The sequence below is a fragment of the Oncorhynchus gorbuscha genome, linkage group LG17 (genome assembly GCF_021184085.1).
Source record: "Oncorhynchus gorbuscha isolate QuinsamMale2020 ecotype Even-year linkage group LG17, OgorEven_v1.0, whole genome shotgun sequence".
Taxonomy (NCBI): Eukaryota; Metazoa; Chordata; class Actinopteri; order Salmoniformes; family Salmonidae; genus Oncorhynchus; species Oncorhynchus gorbuscha.
In genome coordinates this window covers 14,531,573-14,550,560 of record NC_060189.1, presented here as the reverse complement: position 1 = coordinate 14,550,560, position 18,988 = coordinate 14,531,573, and the positions used below count along the sequence as shown (strand labels likewise).

Genomic DNA, 18,988 nt, shown 5'->3' with positions numbered 1-18,988 from the left:
GGAGAGAGAGGAGTAGACAAGAGGAGAAAAGAAAGAGGGGGAGAGAGAGAGGAGTAGACAAGAGGAGAACAGAGAAAGAGGGGAGAGAGAGGAGTAGACAAGAGGAGAAAAGAGAGAAAAAGGGAGAGAGAGGAGTAGACAAGAGGAGAACAGAGAAAGAGAGGGGAGAGAGAGGAGTAGACAAGAGGAGAAAAGAGAGAGGGGAGAGAGAGAGAGGAGTAGACAAGAGGAGAAAAGAGAAAGAGGGGAGAGAGGAGTAGACAAGAGGAGAAAAGAGAAAGAGAGGGGAGAGAGAGGAGTAGACAAGAGGAGAAAAGAGAAAGAGGGGAGAGAGAGAGGAGTAGACAAGAGGAGAAAAGAGAGAGGGGGAGAGAGGAGTAGACAAGAGGAGAACAGAGAAAGAGGGGAGAGAGAGGAGTAGACAAGAGGAGAAAAGAGAAAAAGGAGAGAGAGAGGAGTAGACAAGAGGAGAACAGAGAAAGAGAGGGGAGAGAGAGGAGTAGACAAGAGGAGAAAAGAGAGAGGGGGACAGAGGAGTAGACAAGAGGAGAAAAGAGAAAGAGGGGAGAGAGGAGTAGACAAGAGGAGAAAAGAGAAAGAGAGGGGAGAGAGAGGAGTAGACAAGAGGAGAAAAGAGAAAGAGGGGAGAGAGAGAGGAGTAGACAAGAGGAGAACAGAGAAAGAGAGGGGAGAGAGAGGAGTAGACAAGAGGAGAAAAGAGAAAGAGAGGGGAGTGCATTTTGTTAGTCCATCTTATCTGACCACTGTGCTGGAATGTACACTTAAATAGACATTGGCAGACACTTTTTATGAATTCACACACAGGGTAAGAGGTTCTGACTGTCTCTGTCTCTGTCTCCCAGGTTATAGAAAGGTCACCCAGACAGATCTGACTCACCACGAGTCATCCATTTGTACCCATATTTACAGTGCATTCAGAAAGTATTCAGACCCCTTTTCCACATTTTGTTACATTACAGCCTTATTCTAAAATGAATTACATTTATTTACACACAACACCCCATAATGACAAAGCGAAAACAGGTTTTTACAATTTTGGTATGTACAATTTAAAAAAAAAATCCATTTACATACAGTGACAGGTAACGAGTGGAGGACAGAGGAGCCTCTTAAAGAAGAAGTTACAGGTATTTTCCACCATAATTTGCAAATAAATTCACAAAAAAATCCTACAATGTGATTTTCTGGATTTTTTCCCCCTCATTTTGTCTGTCATAGTTGAAGTGTACCTATGATGAAAATTACAGGCCTCTCTCATATTTTTAAGTGGGAGAACTTGCACAATTGGTGGCTGACTAAATACTTTTTTGCCCCACTGTAACTGGGAAGCAGTATTAAAGGAGCTGACCTGTGCTGTTGTTCTTCTTCTTGTTGTTCTTGAGGCTGCGGCGGCTGCTGCTGGTGGCTGAGCTGTGTTCGCTCAGAGAGTCCTGGGCAGAGGACGTGCTTCCTGTGGCCTCGCTGTCCCTCAACATGCTCTCATAGCCACTGCTGCCCCCGCTGTGGTAGAACAGGGCCGTCTTCCCCATGGCCGGGGGCAGCTCTCCACTCAGAACACTACTGTTGTCACTGGCATGACCACTGCTGCAGCGATGCGGCTGCCTGGGCGCTGTGATCTTACTGTAGGGAGACGGGAGGGTGTGGACTACCAAGGGTCCTTCCTCTCCCTGTGCCCCGACACCACCTCCACCCCCTCCAGCGCCCCTCTCCTCCCCAGCCTCGGAGCCTCCTCCTCGGTTGTGACCAGCGGATCGAGAGCCTCCGCTGCCCTGAAGCAGCTCGGAGATGCGTCCGTTGACGGCTCTCAGAGGCAGCTTGGCGGCCAGGTCTCCCCCTCGGTTGCGACTCAGAGACTGGGTGGACCAGGAGCCAGAGCTGGGTGCCTGCTTCTGTCCCTGACCCTGGATGGTCTGACCCTGGGCCTGGGGCTTTCCGTTGGGAGGAAGACTGGAGCTGCGGTTGACAGACTGGGGCAGAGACTTGGTGGAGAAGCTGAGTTTCTTGGTGCTGGAGGCCGACAGGCTGCGGGCCTTAGGGCTGGCCATCAGGAGCTTGCTGACCGCTGAGATCTTGGACTGGCTCGACTTGGGTGACTGGGGAGCGCTGCCAGGGCTGTTACCGGAACCGTTCCCATTAGGGGAGGAGGATGACAATGAGCCGCCACGGGTGCGGCTGCGTCCGGTACGGGGCATGGTGCAGTCCCCCCTTCCCCCTGACACCTTCCAGCCCAAGGAGCTGAGGGCCTCCCCCCTCTCCAAAGAGAGGCAGTCGTAGTGGGGGCCATGAGAGCTGTGACCTCCATGGGACTGACCCAGAGAGTTGGTTCTGTTAGCCAGTTGCTCTAGTTTAGCACTGAATAACCTGCTGCTCTCCACATTGCACCCCTTGTGTTTCCCTCCACCAGGCACGCCCAGGTCCTCCGGGGTACTCCTCAAGAAGGAGAGGCCATGGCTGGCTGCGTGCATGGGGCTGAGGGGGCCTTCTGCCCTGTTCTTCTGGTCCAGACTGGACTTACGTACTGGTGGCAGCGGTGGTATACCTTTCTGGCGGGAAAACAGGCCATGTTTCCCGGAATACCCCCTTCGGTCCAGGGTTGCCCTGGGACTACAGGGGGTGGAGGAGGTGACCCCCAGACCTCGGTACTCCCCCCCTCCTCCGTTAGCGTCGTAGCGCAGTGGGTCCTCATCCAGGCCGTCGTGGCGGTTGAGCCGGTGCCAGCCACGGGGCAGACTGGCGGTGCGCAGAATGTCGGCAGAGTAGACAGGAGTCACCAGACACTCCCCAGAACTGACCAGCACCATCTCAGAGCCGTCCACTACCCTCTTACAGGAGTCTGGAGAGGAGATGGCCTCCCCACTGCTGGTGCTGTGACGGTCCCCTCCGTAGCCACTGTCCACCCTGCTGGCCCTGTCACCCTGGGGCCAGGCCTGGCTGCTCTTAGCTGGGTCTGTCTTGACTGGTGGATCCACTACCCACTTCTCTGGCTTCACCTCACACACCAGCTCCTTGGGCCTCACGTCCACCCTGTCTCTCTTCATCCAGGGGTCATCGGAGCTGAGCTCGCTGGACATGGAGGCCAGGACCAGGGCTGAGGCAGTCTTGGCTGGGTCCTTGGGCAGCAGGTGAGTCTTGGTAAGGGAGGAGAGTATGACCATGGGTTTGACGGCCACACAGGGGTGGACTGTAATGTTGGTCTTGAAGGGGAGGAAGTTGCTGGAGGCCCCCAGGGTCTGCATGTCAGAGAGGGAGATGGTGGTCTTACCCACGAAGGGGGGAAGTCTCTTCAGCCTCTCTTTAGTCTCCCTCCCTTTTACATCTCCAGACAATGCTACTTCACTCTCAGGAGTCTTCCTTCCTCCATAACCCAGGGACGCCTCGTCCTGCTCCTTTTCCCCACAGAGAGGGACCTGTGTGGGGTCTGGTTCGGCCAGAGCCTCCCCATGTCCATGGGACTGGCTGAAGCTGTGCAGAGACTGATCTCCGTCGCTAACAACACTCAGGTCACTTAGCCACGATGAGATGGATGACCGTCGGCTAGGCACCGCCGCCATCGCCTCTCCTTCCACACAAAGCTTTGCCATGTTGACCTCCGCCATGGCGATCACTCCGGCGATGGAGGCGGTTGTTATGGGGATCACCCTGGTGGTCGTAGCAACGACAGTAGTGTTGATTCCATAGTGCTCCAGGTCCTCACTGATGCTGCTGTTGATGGAGATAGGGCGGGACCCCGAGTCCAGTGCAGTGACGGAACAGTCGCTGCTGAAGCTAATGATGCTGGTGGGACGGCCGCCACCCTCCAGCAGGCCCCGGACCTCCAGGCCCTCCTTACACCCCAGTGTAAACCCCAGATCGTCTTCTCCCAGAGAGCTAGGGTTGGGGGCTGGAGCCCGGGCTATGGGAGGTAGTCGAGAGATGGGAAGAAGAAAGAGGGGGAACAGACAAGGAAAGGACAGCAGGGAAAAAGAGAGAAAATGTAAGGAAACCAGTATCATATGTGAAAACCTTCTTCATAAATCTATTGTATCAGTCACAGTAACAGAATGAAGAGTACGACTTTACTATCCCTGCGTCCATCCAGAGGAATCTGAGGAACATTCTCATCACACAGTGTCTCAGCCGACCCCAGGCTAGCAGACGAGGAGTTGGTTCGTTTGAGGTCCCGGGGACTCATCCCCGCGGGGGAGGTTCTGGACAGGGACACCGGCTGCAGCAGGGACTCTGTAGAGGACCTCACACTGTCTGCAGCCAGGCTGTCTGCAGTAGACAGACTCTGGCAGGACAAAGGGGGCGTTCCCGGCATCACACCCTTCTGGGTGTAGACCTGGATAATAATCATGATCACATGTTGGATTATGTAGCTCTTTTCAATGACCCAAATATGCTTCACGGTGATGCAGTACATTTTCATGGAAATGCATTTTATGAGGTCAGTGTTAAAACTCCACACAATAATTGTATAAATACAACCAAAGACAGTAGAGGATGTGTCAAAGCCAGATAGTGTACCTTGCAGCGCTGTGAGGGTGAGGAGGGAGGTCGGTAGTCAGAGGTCTTGGTAAGAGATGCGATGCCCAACCGAGGAGAGCCCAGGGGGCGGGGCTTACCATCACTGCTACTGTCCGCGCTCAGAGACTCACGACTGTCAATCAAATAAAAAGGAATAGAAATAAAAAAAATGGAAGATATTAAGAGCAAACATAACTTCAAGATACATACAAATTATAAATCAGTTGATAAAATTATACAATGTAATGTAGGTTTTGTGTTGTGTTTCGTGTGGATCCCAGAGAGAAGCCTTTGCAGTGTACCAGCTAATGGGGATCCAAACAAATAAACATGTCTTACCTGTCATGGAGGCTGGCACTCTTGGCCCTCTGTAGAGGGTTGGTGTTGGTATGTCCTGCTCCACTGCTTCCCGTCACACTGCAGCTGCCGGTCAGGCTCAGACTCTCTATCATGGTCTGGGCCAGTTCTGCCTCCTCCACCACCTCCCTGATCTCCTGGAGCTGCTGGTCGTTGGACATCCTCCTGAGGGGCTCTACCTCCTCCACCACCCCTCCTTTATGCTCCATCTCATACCCTGGGGGAACCAGGGTGTCGGGTTTAGCCCCCCTGTTAGCAGGCACCTCCTCGAAGGGGAACTTTGCCACCTCCTCGCTCCCGTCGATACACTCCAGACGCTCCTGCAGCTCAGCGAAGGTGTTGCACTTCAGGCACTCAGCCCCTTCCTCTGGCACAGGGGGCAGGGGATGACCCAGGGGCTGAAGGAGAGGGAATGGGGGCTGGAGGAGAGGGAATGGGGGCTGGAGGAGGGGGAGTGGGGGCTGGAGGAGAGGGAATGGGGGCTGGAGGAGGGGGAGCAGGGGCTGGTTGGGGGCGTTGAGGGGCTCAGTAGTGGGCTGGGTGTGTGTCTGTGTAGGGACAAGCTGAGCCTGGGGGAGTACTGTCTGCTGCTGCCGCAGAGGTGGCGTAGTCGGCAAAACAGGGATGACGGGGACGAACTCTGGCGGGCCCTCATTGTCGGTCAGCTCGCGGTCTGAGATGGCACCCCCATTGGGACCCACATAGATGACAGTGTCACAGGACTGCTCGCTGCTGGAGTAGTTGTCTGGGTCGCTGGAGAGGTGCAGCAGGGGCAGGTCTGAGTCTGCAGAGCTACGGGAGTGGAACGGTCTCAGGTGAGTGGGGCGACGCATACGCCCCTCCTCACACGAACTCTCACCCCCTGACGAACTGGACGTGTATTGCTGAAAGAGAGAGGGGGATGTGAAAATGGATGAGAGGAAAAAAACATTTGTTTAAATAAACCAATAAACCAATCTACATTTAATTGACCTATCATTGTAATACTGTCATCAAGTTACATTAATACTGAAAATAAACTTCTTTGCTGAAATATCAATATGGACATATAGAAAAAAGAACTGAAAAAGAACTGTGAAATGTATTAGCAATGTAACGTACTGGTTGTTTGAATGACTGATTGAATGATTAATTGATCATGTATGTACCATGCTGACTTTAGTCTTCTTCTTCTTCATGCGGAGGAGGCGCGAGGCGATCTGGATCGTGGAGAGCGTGTCAGAGAAGTTGCTAGGCGACGAGGAGATGTGAGCGATCATGGTAGTCCGGCAGTTCATGTTGCCCAGCGACTCTCTCAGTAGCATGGACAGCTTACTGTCCCTGGAACACACACACGATACATCAAGCACACACACAAACACAGGTATAAGCACACATACAGTACGTAAAGGCACACACACACGGGAGGTTTTCCAATGCCTCACTAAGAAGGGCACTGATTGGTAGATGGGTCAAAATAAATAAAGAGCAGACATTGAATATCCTTTTGAGCATGAAGAAGTTATTATGTTTCACTTTGGATGGTGTATCAATACACTCAATCACTACAAATATACAGGCGTCCTTCCTAACTCAGTTGCCGGAGAGGAAGGAAACCGCTCAAGGATTTCACCATGAGGCCAATGGTGACTTTAAAACAGTTACAAAGTTTAATGGCTGTGATAGGAGAAAACTGAGAATGGATCAACAATATTGGTGTTACTCCACAATACTAATCTAAGTGAAAAGAAGGAAGCCTGTACAGAATACAAATATTCCAAAACATACATCCTGTTAGCAACAAGGCCCTAAAGAAATATTGTGAAAAATGTGGCCAAGAAAATTTACTTAAGTGTTATGTTTGGGGAAATCCAAAACAACACATTACTGAGTACTACTCTCCATTTTTTCAAGCACAGTGGTGGCTGCATCATGTTATGGGTATCCTTGTAATCATTAAGGACTGGGGAGTTTTTCAGGAAAAAAAAATTAATGGAATGGAGCTAAGCACAAGTCCTAGAGGAAAGAAGACCGTGAATGTTCCAAAGTGGCCGAGTTAAATCTACTTGAAAAGCTATGAAAATGACTCCGGAGCTGCGAAGGTTGAGAGCCATGCGTCCTCAAGCACTGCGATGTTGTGTCTTAGACTGCTGCGGCACTCGGGAGGCCCAGGGGTGTGAATACTTATGAAAATTTGATATTTCTGCATTTCATTTTCAATACAATTGTAAACATTTCAAAAAATGTTTTCACTTTCTCATTATGGGGTATTGTGTGTAGATGGTGGAGAGGAAATTTAAATTCAATTTAATCCATTTTGAATTCAGGCTGTAGCAAGTAAATGTGGAAAGGTCAAGGGATATGAATACTTTCTGAAGGCACTGTAGCTCCTTTTTTCAGGGTAAATGTACTTACTATGACTGTGATATGGTTGTCCCACATAGCTATATTAAGATGACCTCCAGATCTCAGCATTAGCTCCAGTGAATCTCCCTGGCAGATGGGACAGGAGCTGCAGGTAGGACTGTGTGTCTATTTAACACTCTCCCTGTCCTGTTTGTTAGTTATAGGGTTAATTGTGTGTGTGTGTAATGTTTATACACGTGTTAACTTCTGTACGCTGTTTGGGACCCTCAGGGCTGAATGGAGCACAGGTTCCTCTGTGGCTCAATACCTCATGCTGCTATCCTCCTTTTATAAAAACACAGCCCCCAGCCAGCCAGCTCCCATCCCCACCGCACGCACACACACACACACACACACACACACACACACACACACACACACACACACACACACACACACACACACACACACACACACACACACACACACACACACACACACACACACACACACACACACACACACACACAACCATCCCATCCCATCCCATCCTTTTTCTCAGATAGCTCCCTCTTCATCTCTTCATCTATCCTCCATATTCTCCTCTTTCTCCCTTTCCTCGTACATGATGTCTTCTTTTTGTCCTGTAGGTTTCCATCCAATTGGCGACAGATGTGAATATTCTCAAATCTGCATAAATAAAATATGCACATTTTCCCACCAGAGATGTGTTTCCATTAAACGGACTTGTTGCGGATAAAAGTCTGTGTGTGATGACACAGTGAACATAAACATTACTTCTGCGGTTAAATTCCCATGTATCGAATAAAAAAGACAAGTTAAATGGGTTTCAATTGCATTTTCAACTCTACTGATGGTTTTCTCACAGAAAATGTTGCGTTATATATGCGCCCACTGGTCTCGGCTCGAACCAACAGCCTCATCTCGAACCAACAGCCTCGGCTCGAACCAACAGTCTCGGCTCGAACCAACAGCCTCGGCTCGAACCAACAGCCTCGGCTCGAACCAACAGCCTCGGCTCGAACCAACAGCCTCGGCTCGAACCAACAGCCTCACCTCGAACCAACAGCCTCGGCTCGAACCAACAGCCTCGGCTCGAACCAACAGCCTCGGCTCGAACCAACAGCCTCGGCTCGAACCAACAGCCTCGGCTGGAACCAACAGCCTCGGCTGGAACCAACAGCCTCGGCTGGAACCAACAGCCTCGGCTCGAAAACCAACAGCCTCGGCTCGAAAACCAACAGCCTCGGCTCGAAAACCAACAGCCTCGGCTCGTAAACCAACAGCCTATGCTCGAACCAACACCCTCTTTTTCGAACCAACAGCCTCATGGCAGAATAAACCAACAGCCTCGGCTCGACACAAAAACCAACAGCCTTTAAAAGGTTAGATGGAAACCAACACCCTCTACCCCACTCTCTCTCTCTCCCACCCTCTACCACCCTCTCTCTCTCCCACCCTCTCCCGCTCTCTCTCTCTCCCACCCTCTCTTTCTCCCACTCTCTCTCCCACCCTCTCCCGCTCTCTCTCCCACCATCTCTTTCTCCCACTCTCTCTCTCCCACCCTCTCCCGCTCTCTCTCTCTCCCACCCTCACTTTCTCCCACTCTTTCTCTCTCTCCCACTCTTTCTCTCCCACCCTCTCCCGCTCTCTCTCTCTCTCTCTCCCACTCTTTCTCTCCCACCCTCTCCGCTCTCTTTCTCCCACTCTTTCTCTGCCACCCTCTACCACTCTCTTTCTCTCCCACCCTCTACCACTCTCTCTCTCCCACCTTTCACCACTCTCTCTTTCTCTCCCACCCTCTACCACTCTCTCTTTCTCTCCCACCCTCTACCACTCTCTCTCTCTCCCAGCCTCTACCACTCTCTATCCCACCCTCTCTTTCTCCCACCCTCTCAAGCTCTCTCTCTCTCCCACCATCTCTTTCTCCCACTCTCTCTCTCCCACCCTCTCTCTCTCCCACCCTCTCTTTCTCCCACTCTCTCTCTCCCGCTCTCTACCACTCTCTCTTTCTCTCCCACCCTCTACCACTCTCTCTCTCTCTCCCACCCTCTACCACTCTCTCTCCCACCCTCTCTTTCTCCCACTCTCTCTCCCACCCTCTCTCTCTCCCACCCTCACTTTCTCTCACTCTTTCTCTCCCACCCACTCTTTCTCTCCCACCCTCTCCCGCTCTCTCTCTCTCTCCCACCCACCCTCTCTCTCTCCCTCCCACTCTTTCTCTCCCTCCCACTCTGCTCTCTCTTTCTCCCACTCTCTCTCCCTCCCACTCTCTCTCCCTCCCTCTTTCTCTCCCACCCTCTCTTTCTCTCCCACCCTCTCTTTCTCTCCCACCCTCTCCCGCTCTCTCTTTCTCCCACTCTCTCCCACCCTCTCTTTCTCCCACCCTCTCCTGCTCTCTCTTTCTCCCACTCTTTCTCTCCCGCTCTCTCTTTCTCCCACTCTCTCTCCCACCCTCTCTTTCTCCCACCCTGTCCCGCTCTCTCTTTCTCCCACTATTTCTCTCCCGCTCTCTCTTTCTCCCACTCTTTCTCTCCCACCCTCTCCCTGTTTCTCTCTCTCTGTTTCTCCCACCCTCTCTCTCTCCATCCCTCTCTCTTTCTCCCACCCTCTCCAGCTCTCTCTTTCTCCCACTCTTTCTCTCCCACCCTCTCCCTGTTTCTCTCTCTCTGTTTCTCCCACCCTCTCTCTCCATCCCTCTCTCTTTGCCTTTCTCGCTCTCTCTCTCTCTCTGCCCCTGTGAGTCATGTCATTAGTCTTCATCACATAAGCGTTGATAATTTTATCTTCCTCGTCTGACATTTCAATCATCTCTTAATTGATCTCACGGGTAGAAAAGAAAGAAAGAGGAAAAAAGATTGGAGCTGAGAGTGTTTCAGTCTAATTAAATTAAGCATAAAATCAGTGATTTGTGCAGAACAGGTTTTATATTAATTTATGGTGCATTCCAGTAACTTACATTATACTCCCTGCAAATGGCCCCAAACTATAATTATGTGTGTGTGTGTGTGTGTGTGTGTGTGTGTGTGTGTGTGTGTGTGTGTGTGTGTGTGTGTGTGTGTGTGTGTGTGTGTGTGTGTGTGTGTGTGTGTGTGTGTGTGTGTGTGTGTGTGTGTGTGTGTGTGTGTGTGTGTGTGTGTGTGTGTATATATATATATATGTGTATATATGTATATATATCTATGTGTATATATGTATATATCTATGTGTATATATGTGTATATGTGTGTGTAGATATATATATATATATATATATATATATATATATATATATATATATATATATATATATATATATATATATATGTGTGTTTGTGTGTGTGAGAGAGAGAGAGAAGAAAGAGAGAGAGTGTGTGTGAGAGAGAGTGAGAATGAATGAGAGAGAGAACACATTCCTACTCATGCATGTATATGTGTGAATATGTGTGTATATGAGTGTGTATGTGTGAATATGTGTGTATATGAGTATATGAGTGTGTATGTGTGAATATGTGTTTATGAGTGTGTATATGAGTGTGTATGTGTGTATATGAGTTTGTATGTGTGTATGAGTGTGTATGTGTGTATACGAGTGTGTATGTGTGTATATGAGTGTGTATGTGTGTATAAGAGTGTGTATGTGTGAATATGTGTGTATATGTGTGTATGTATGTGTGAATATGTGTGTATATGAGAATATGTGTGTATATGAGTGTATATGTGTAAATATGTGTGTATATGAGTGTGTATGTGTGTATATGAGTGTGTATATGAGTGTGTATGTGTGTATATGAGTGTGTATATGAGAGTGTATGTGTGTATGAGTGTGTATATGAGTGTATGTGTAGTGGTGTGGGGGCTGTGCTTTGGCAAAGTGGGTGGGGTTATATCCTTCCTGTTTGGCCCTGTCCGGGGGTGTCCTCGGATGGGGCCACAGTGTCTCCTGTCCCCTCCTGTCTCAGCCTCCAGTATTTATGCTGCAGTAGTTTATGTGTCGGGGGGCTAGGGTCAGTTTGTTATATCTGGAGTACTTCTCCTGTCCTATTCGGTGTCCTGTGTGAATCTAAGTGTGCATTCTCTAATTCTCTCCTTCTCTCTTTCTTTCTCTCTCTCAGAGGACCTGAGCCCTAGGACCATGCCCCAGGACTACCTGACATGATGACTCCTTGCTGTCCCCAGTCCACCTGGCCATGCTGCTGCTCCAGTTTCAACTGGCCTGGGCCCTAGGATCATGTCCCAGGACTACCTGACATGATGACTCCTTGCTGTCCCCAGTCCACCTGGCCATGCTGCTGCTCCAGTTTCAACTGTTCTGCCTTACTATTATTCAACCATGCTGGTAATTTATGAACATTTGAACATCTTGGCCACGTTCTGTTATAATCTCCACCCGGCACAGCCAGAAGAGGACTGGCCACCCCACATATGCTCACTCTAATTCTCTCTTTCTTTCTCTCTCTCGGAGGACCTGAGCCCTAGGACCGTGCCCCAGGAATACCTGACATGATGGCTCCTTGCTGTCCCCAGTCCACCTGACTGTGCTGCTGCTCCAGTTTCAACTGTTCTGCCTTATTATTATTCGACCATGCTGGTCATTTATGAACATTTGAACATCTTGGCCATGTTCTGATATAATCTCCACCCCGCACAGCCAGAAGAGGACTGGCCACCCCACATAGCCTGGTTCCTCTCTAGGTTTCTTCCTAGGTTTTGGCCTTTCTAGGGAGTTTTTCCTAGCCACCGTGCTTTTAAAATATAAAATAATATATGCCATTTAGCAGACGCTTTTATCCAAAGCGACTTACAGTCATGTGTGCATACATTCTACGTATGGGTGGTCCCGGGGATCGAACCCACTACCCTGGCGTTACAAGCGCCATGCTCTACCAACTGAGCTACAGAAGGACCACAGAAGAGCATTGTTTGCTGTTTGGGGTTTTAGGCTGGGTTTCTGTACAGCACTTTGAGATATCAGCTGATGTACGAATGGCTATATAAATACATTTGATTTGATTTGATTTGATGTGTGTATATGAGTGTGCATGTGTGAATATGTGTGTATATGTGTGTATATGGGTGTGTATGTGTGAATATGTGTGTATATGTGTGTATATGAGTGTGTATGTGTGTATATGAGTGTGTATATGAGAATGTATGTGTGTATGAGTGTGTATATGAGTGTATGTGTGTATATGTGTGTGTATGTGTATATATGTGTGTGTATGTGTATATATGTGTGTGTATGTGTATATATGAGTGTGTATGTGTGTATATGAGTGTGTATGTGTGTATATGAGTGTGTATGTGTGTATATGAGTGTGTATGTGTGTATATGAGTGTGTATGTGTGTATATGAGTGTGTATGTGTGTATATGAGTGTATATGTGTGTATATGAGTGTGTATGTGTGTATATGAGTGTGTATGTGTGTATATGCGTGTCTATATGTGTATATGAGTGTGTATGTGTGTATATGAGTGTGTATGTGTGTATATGAGTGTATATGTGTGTATATGAGTGTGTATGTGTGTATATGAGTGTGTATGTGTGTATATGAGTGTGTATGTGTGTATATGAGTGTATATGTGTGTATATGAGTGTGTATGTGTGTATATGAGTGTATATGTGTGTATATGAGTGTGTATATGAGTGTGTATGTGTGTATATGAGTGTGTATGTGTGTATATGAGTGTGTATGTGTGTATATGAGTGTGTATGTGTGTATATGACGGTATATGTGTGTATATGAGTGTGTATGTGTGTATATGAGTGTATATGTGTGTATATGAGTGTGTATGTGTGTATATGAGTGTATATGTGTGTATATGAGTGTGTATGTGTGTATATGAGTGTGTATGTGTGTATATGAGTGTATATGTGTGTATATGAGTGTGTATGTGTGTATATGAGTGTATATGTGTGTATATGAGTGTATATGTGTGTATATGAGTGTGTATGTGTGTATATGAGTGTGTATGTGTGTATATGAGTGTGTATGTGTGTATATGAGTGTGTATGTGTGTATATGAGTGTGTATGTGTGTATATGAGTGTGTATGTGTGTATATGAGTGTATATGTGTGTATATGAGTGTGTATGTGTGTATATGAGTGTATATGTGTGTATATGAGTGTGTATGCTTCCGTGTGTGTAATGTTTACAGTTCCGGCTTAAAGCGGTGGGGTGCTTTGCAATGTAAATGCTGAGTTTGTGAATAAATTTGAGCACTGAGCTTTCTGCCCTGGAGGAGGGATGGAGGGAGAGGAGGAGAGCATATTCCCGGAAAACATTTAAATATGCACATCACTGTTTCTTTCACAGCCTTTCTCCCCTGCTTTCGTTTCACTGCTTTCCTCCTTGTGCTCTTCTCTGCCTCTCTCTTTCCTTCAAACCCTCTCTCCTCTTTCACGTCAATCCACCCTCTCTCATGATCTCGCTCCCTCTCTTCATGAAAAAACAACTAAAAACCTCTTTCCAGCATTCTCAGGTAGATTAATATGAAGCAGCATCTGTTATTGGGCTTCAAATCAACCCCACAGCAACTTACGTATCTCCCTCTCCCCTCTCCTTCTATCTCTCCCCCTATCCTTCTCTCTCCCCCTCTCATTCTCCCCCCTCTCCCCCTCTCCTTCTCTCTCTCCCCCTCTCCTTCTCTCTCCCCTCTCCTCTTCTCTTCTCTCTCCTTCTCTCTCCTCTCCTTCTCTCTCCCCTCTCCTTCTCTCTCACCCCCTCTCCTTCTCTCTCACCCCCTCTCCTTCTCTCTCACCCCCTCTCTCTCCCCCTCTCCTTCTTGCTCTCCCCCTCTCCTTCGCTCTCTCCCCCTCTCCTTTGCTCTCTCTCCCTCTCCTTTGCTCTCTCCCCTCTCTCCTTCTCTCCTTCTCTCACTCTTGCACTCTCCCCCTCTCTCTCCCCTCTCCTTATCTCTCCCCTCTACTTTTCTCTCTTCCCCCTCTCTCTCTCCCCTCTCCTTCTCTCTCCCCCTCTACTTTTCTCTCTCCCGCCTCTCCTTCTCTCTCTCGCTCTTGCACTCCCCCCCTCTGTCTCTCTCTCTCTCCCTTCAGCAAGCATTAAGCCACTCTGATCAGATCATAGAGAAAATGTCATTCTATACATGATTAATATAGAATTCCTGTTAGTTATGCAGAATTAAGCAGGGGCATACAGGAATCATGGAGCTCGTGTGTGGAATGATCTGCATATTTAAGCTTTCTGTCTCATTAATATATCTACAATCATTAGCACGTTTAAACCCAACTTTATTCTTATGTTTAAAGTGTAATATTAATATTACATTGATGTGATATATTGGGTTGGATATCTAGGCTGCGTTTACACAGGCAGCCCAATTCTGATCTTTTGCCTAACTATTGGTAAAAGATCAATGAGTGGTAAAAGATCCGAATTGGGCTGCCTGGGTAAACGCAGCCATAGAGATCCCTAATGAGCAAGACACTAGTGTCAGCTGACCCAGTCCCACTCAGTTCCAAGGTTAGGGTTATTTAGGGAAGGCCAAGTCACTAAACAAGTCCTATAGATTACTATGAAATAGATGTTAAGAAGAACTATCTAACTGTGGCAGCTGACCCAGTCCCACTCAGTTCCAAGGTTAGGGTTATTTAGGGAAGGCCAAGTCACTAAACAAGTCCTATAGAAACTTAATCTTCCCTCATAAAGTTGATTACTATGAAATAGATGTTAAGAAGAACTATCTAACTGTGGCAGCTGACCCAGTCCCACTCAGTTCCAAGGTTAGGGTTATTTAGGGAAGGCCAAGTCTCTAAACAAGTCCTATAGATTACTATGAAATAGATGTTAAGAAGAACTAGCTAACTGTGGCAGCTGACCCAGTCCCACTCAGTTCCAAGGTTACGGTTATTTAGGGAAGGCCAAGTCTCTAAACAAGTCCTATAGATTACTATGAAATAGATGTTAAGAAGAACTATCTAACTGTGTCTGACTGATATTGTAAGGCCATTGAATCTCACCTCCAAGAGGTCCTCAGTGACACACACACTCACAGATGAATACATACTCACACACATATACATACTAGTGTTGAGCGATTCATGCTTTTTGAGGTCAGTTCGGTTTTGATTCGACTATTAGAAAATCATAAAGGTTTAGATTTTTAAAATAATTTTTTACATTTATTTTTTTACATTGAATGCATGAGGAAATAATGACATTACAATGGTTCTAGAGTTTTTAATGGAAATTCAAGGTGAACATTCAATTGCCAAAACATAAAACATATTAAATATTCTCTGTCAGGTCCACATTGGGTAGACATAAGTAGAAAAATATGAAATCATAATAATACTTGTTTTTTATTTGATTACTTAATATTTTTGTCATTACTTTAAAGTCCTCATCTCATTAGTCATCTCTGTTCAGGCTGTAGCAGTCAGCTAGCCAGACCATCTAATATTATCTGTACTGTCTTTAGTCATGCTATTTATCTAGCCTGCCTAAGTGTGCTGCAGAGCTTTCTGACAAGATTATTTGACTAGTTCTTCAAAGTACATAAGGCATACTTTCTGTCCCTCTCGTAGTTATGTTGTGTACATTCCTCTCTCATGCGGTCTATGCGTATCTAACTTAACATAGCAGGCGTAAAAACGGATCCGTCCAGAGATCTGTATATAATGAGATACTCACATTGAGAGTCCCAACGGCGGGAAGGCAGGCGATAAACTTAGGTCCAAAATAAGGCCATGCATTGGTTTACTTTTGACAGATTTTGGTGAGAGTGAAACCTAATACAACCCCCCCCCCCACACACACACACACACACACACACACACAGTAGACACGTACTTGTAAGGGATGTGTTTGCTGCCGTTGACCAGAGCCAGGATGACGTTCCCCAGGGCAGACAGAGACAGACACAGCCCTGCTGCTGTGGTGCTGCTACTACCACTGCTGTCTCTGCCCTTCCCTCCTCCTAGCACCTTCACACAGCTGCCCAGGTCTATCAGGTGGAGCCTACTGCGACCTCCTGACACTGGAGAGAGAGGGAGGGGAGGGAGGGCGGGGGGAGAGAGAGCGTGAAAGGAGGGGAAAGGGGGAGAGAGAGCGAGAGAGGAGGGAGGGCAGGGGAGAGAGCAAAAGGTGGGGAAGGTGGTGAGAGAGAGAGGGAGAGAGGGAGACAGCGGGGAGGGGGAGTGAGAGAAGGAGAGGGAGAAAGAGAAGGAGGAGAGAGAGAGAGAGGGGGAGAGAGACAGCGGGGAGGAGGAGAGAGAGGGCGGGGAGGGAGAAAGAGAAGGAGGAGAGAGAGAGAGGGGGAGAGAGACAGCGGGGAGGAGGAGAGAGAGGGAGGGAGGGGGGAGGGAGAAAGAGAAGGAGGAGAGAGAGAGAGAGGGGGAGAGAAGGAGACAGCGGGGAGGGGGTGAGAGAAGGAGAGGGAGAAAGAGAAGGAGGAGAGAGAGAGAGAGAGGGGGAGAGAGACAGCGGGGAGGAGGAGAGAGAGGGCGGGGAGGGAGAAAGAGAAGGAGGAGAGAGAGAGAGGGGGAGAGAGACAGCGGGGAGGGGGGAGAGAGAGGGCGGGGAGGGAGAAAGAGAAGGAGGAGAGAGAGAGAGGGGGAGAGAGGGAGACAGTGGGGAGGGGGAGTGAGAGGGCGGGGGAGGGAGAAAGAGAAGGAGGAGAGAGACAGAGAGGGGGAGAGAGGGAGACAGTGGGGAGGGGGAGTGAGAGGGGGGGAGGGAGAAAGAGAAGGAGGAGAGAGAGAGAGAGAGAGGGGGAGAGAGACAGTGGGGAGGAGGAGAGAGAGGGCAGGGAGGGAGAAAGAGAAGGAGGAGAGAGAGGGGGGGAGAGAGACAGCGGGGAGGAGGAGAGAGAGGGCGGGGAGGGAGAAAGAGAAGGAGGAGAGAGAGAGAGAGAGGGGGGAGAAAGGGAGACAGCGGGGAGGGGAGTGAGAGGGCGGGGAGGGAGAAAGAGAAGGAGGAGAGAGAGAGAGAGGGGAGAGAGACAGCGGGGAGGAGGAGAGAAAGGGTGGGGAGGGAGAAAGAGGAGGAGAGAGAGAGAGAGGGGGAGAGAGGGAGACAGCGGGGAGGGGAGTGAGAGAAGGAGAGGGAGAAAGAGAAGGAGGAGAGAGAGAGAGAGGGGGAGAGAGGGAGACAGCGGGGAGGGGGAGTGAGAGAAGGAGAGGGAGAAAGAGAAGCAGGAGAGAGAGAGGGGGAGAGAGACAGCGGGGAGGAGGAGATAGAGAAGGAGAGGGAGAAAGAGAAGGAGAGAAAATTAGGTGAGGGTGAAAGAGACTGACGCCCTAGCCGGATCCCTAGCCGAATCGAGAGGTTTCCACGCCCTAGCCGGATCGAGAGGTTTCCACGCCCTAGCCGGATCGAGAGGTTTCCACGCCCTAGCCGGTTCGAGAGGCTTCCACGCCCTAGCCGGATCGAGAGGTTTCCACGCCCTAGCCGGATCGAGAGGTTTCCACGCCCTAGCCGGATCGAGAGGTTTCCACGCCCTAGCCGGATCGAGAGGTTTCCACGCCCTAGCCGGATCGAGAGGTTTCCACGCCCTAGCCGGATCGAGAGGCTTCCACGCCCTAGCCGGATCGAGAGGTTTCCTTGCCCCGGTTGGCTCAGAAGGCGCACAACCCACGTCACGCTTCAGCCGGATCATCGGGCTACCAAGCCTCAGCAGGATTGACAGACTCCCACGCCTCTGCCGGTTCGTCAGGATTTTACGCCCAGCTGGATTGTCCAGAACCGTGCCTCAGCCGGCCCGTCAGGCTCACCCAGCTAGAGGGGGTTATACACCTCGCATTCCTTGGGTATGCTCAAAGTCAGTCAATAATGAACACCTCTCTGGGCCCCCACAGTACATGTATATCCAATTTACCTTCTCAGAGCAATCTTTGTGTCCAAGTGTGTCCAAAGCATATATTAGTGAACATGCCAAAAGCCCAACCATATTTTGAGAATGATGCTGAAATATAGCCTGTACCAGACCCATTTCCCCCACCGGCCAGTAAAGGCCTGTGACTTACCTTCTTCTTCTTCTCCTCACGGAGGTCAATGGGGCATGAAGGTCTCCACAGGGTGGACTTCTCAGGGTAAAGTTTACAGATCAAAGCGTGTAGTTCAGTGTCATATCATAACTCTTTCGTAACTTATTAACAGCCCTCCTCCACATCACAATTAAGTTGGTCATACTGGTCTATAATGGACACAAAGGGTCTATGTATGAATGATATGCAGTCAAAGTAAAGTCAAACATATTTTCCCATTGCATTTGACATTTTTGTCCAGAGCGACTTACAGTATACATTTTCATACTTTTTTTTCCCATACTGGTCCCCCATGGGAATCGAACCCATAAGCCTGGAGTTGCAAGCACCATGCTTTACTAACTGAGCCACATAAAGTGTTTATAGCTAAGCACTTCATTGTAATTAACTGTGTAGTTTGTTACTCTGATCTACAACACCATCATTAAAGGTCTATGTATAAATTTAAAATTTTTATTCCTAATTTCAGACTCATAGCTAGCAACAACTATTTTAGTGAGTAAAATGTACTAATATGAAGTGTGAAAATGCTAATATAGGTACCATTGATTTGCATTGGATGTCTGCCACAAATGCTAAAAAGTTAATGGGGGGTCTTAAAAAATATATCAGCCATTAACAGGAACAGCACCATCTAGTGGTCAGAACCAGGTAATATCAGGATGCAGAATGGGACATGAACCTAACAACTTCAATGACTCATTTCTCTGAACGGGGGAACACCACCAATTTCACTGAGAATTCATTACAAAAGATGAAGAAACAATAC

General features: G+C 48.6%; 1 protein-coding gene across 1 annotated transcript in view; it reads right to left on the bottom strand.

Annotated features, from left to right (window-relative positions):
- kif26ba (kinesin family member 26Ba) overlaps positions 1 to 18,988 on the bottom strand; it is a 247,243-nt gene that overhangs the window by 21,660 nt on the left and 206,595 nt on the right. The window contains exons 11-16 of the mRNA XM_046307708.1: positions 16,025 to 16,211; positions 6,033 to 6,204; positions 4,867 to 5,768; positions 4,528 to 4,660; positions 4,081 to 4,342; positions 1,370 to 3,913 (exon numbers count right to left, since the gene is read on the bottom strand). Of these exons, the coding sequence (XP_046163664.1) occupies positions 1,370 to 3,913; positions 4,081 to 4,342; positions 4,528 to 4,660; positions 4,867 to 5,768; positions 6,033 to 6,204; positions 16,025 to 16,211 (4,200 nt within the window). The remainder of the gene's footprint in view (positions 1 to 1,369; positions 3,914 to 4,080; positions 4,343 to 4,527; positions 4,661 to 4,866; positions 5,769 to 6,032; positions 6,205 to 16,024; positions 16,212 to 18,988) is intronic.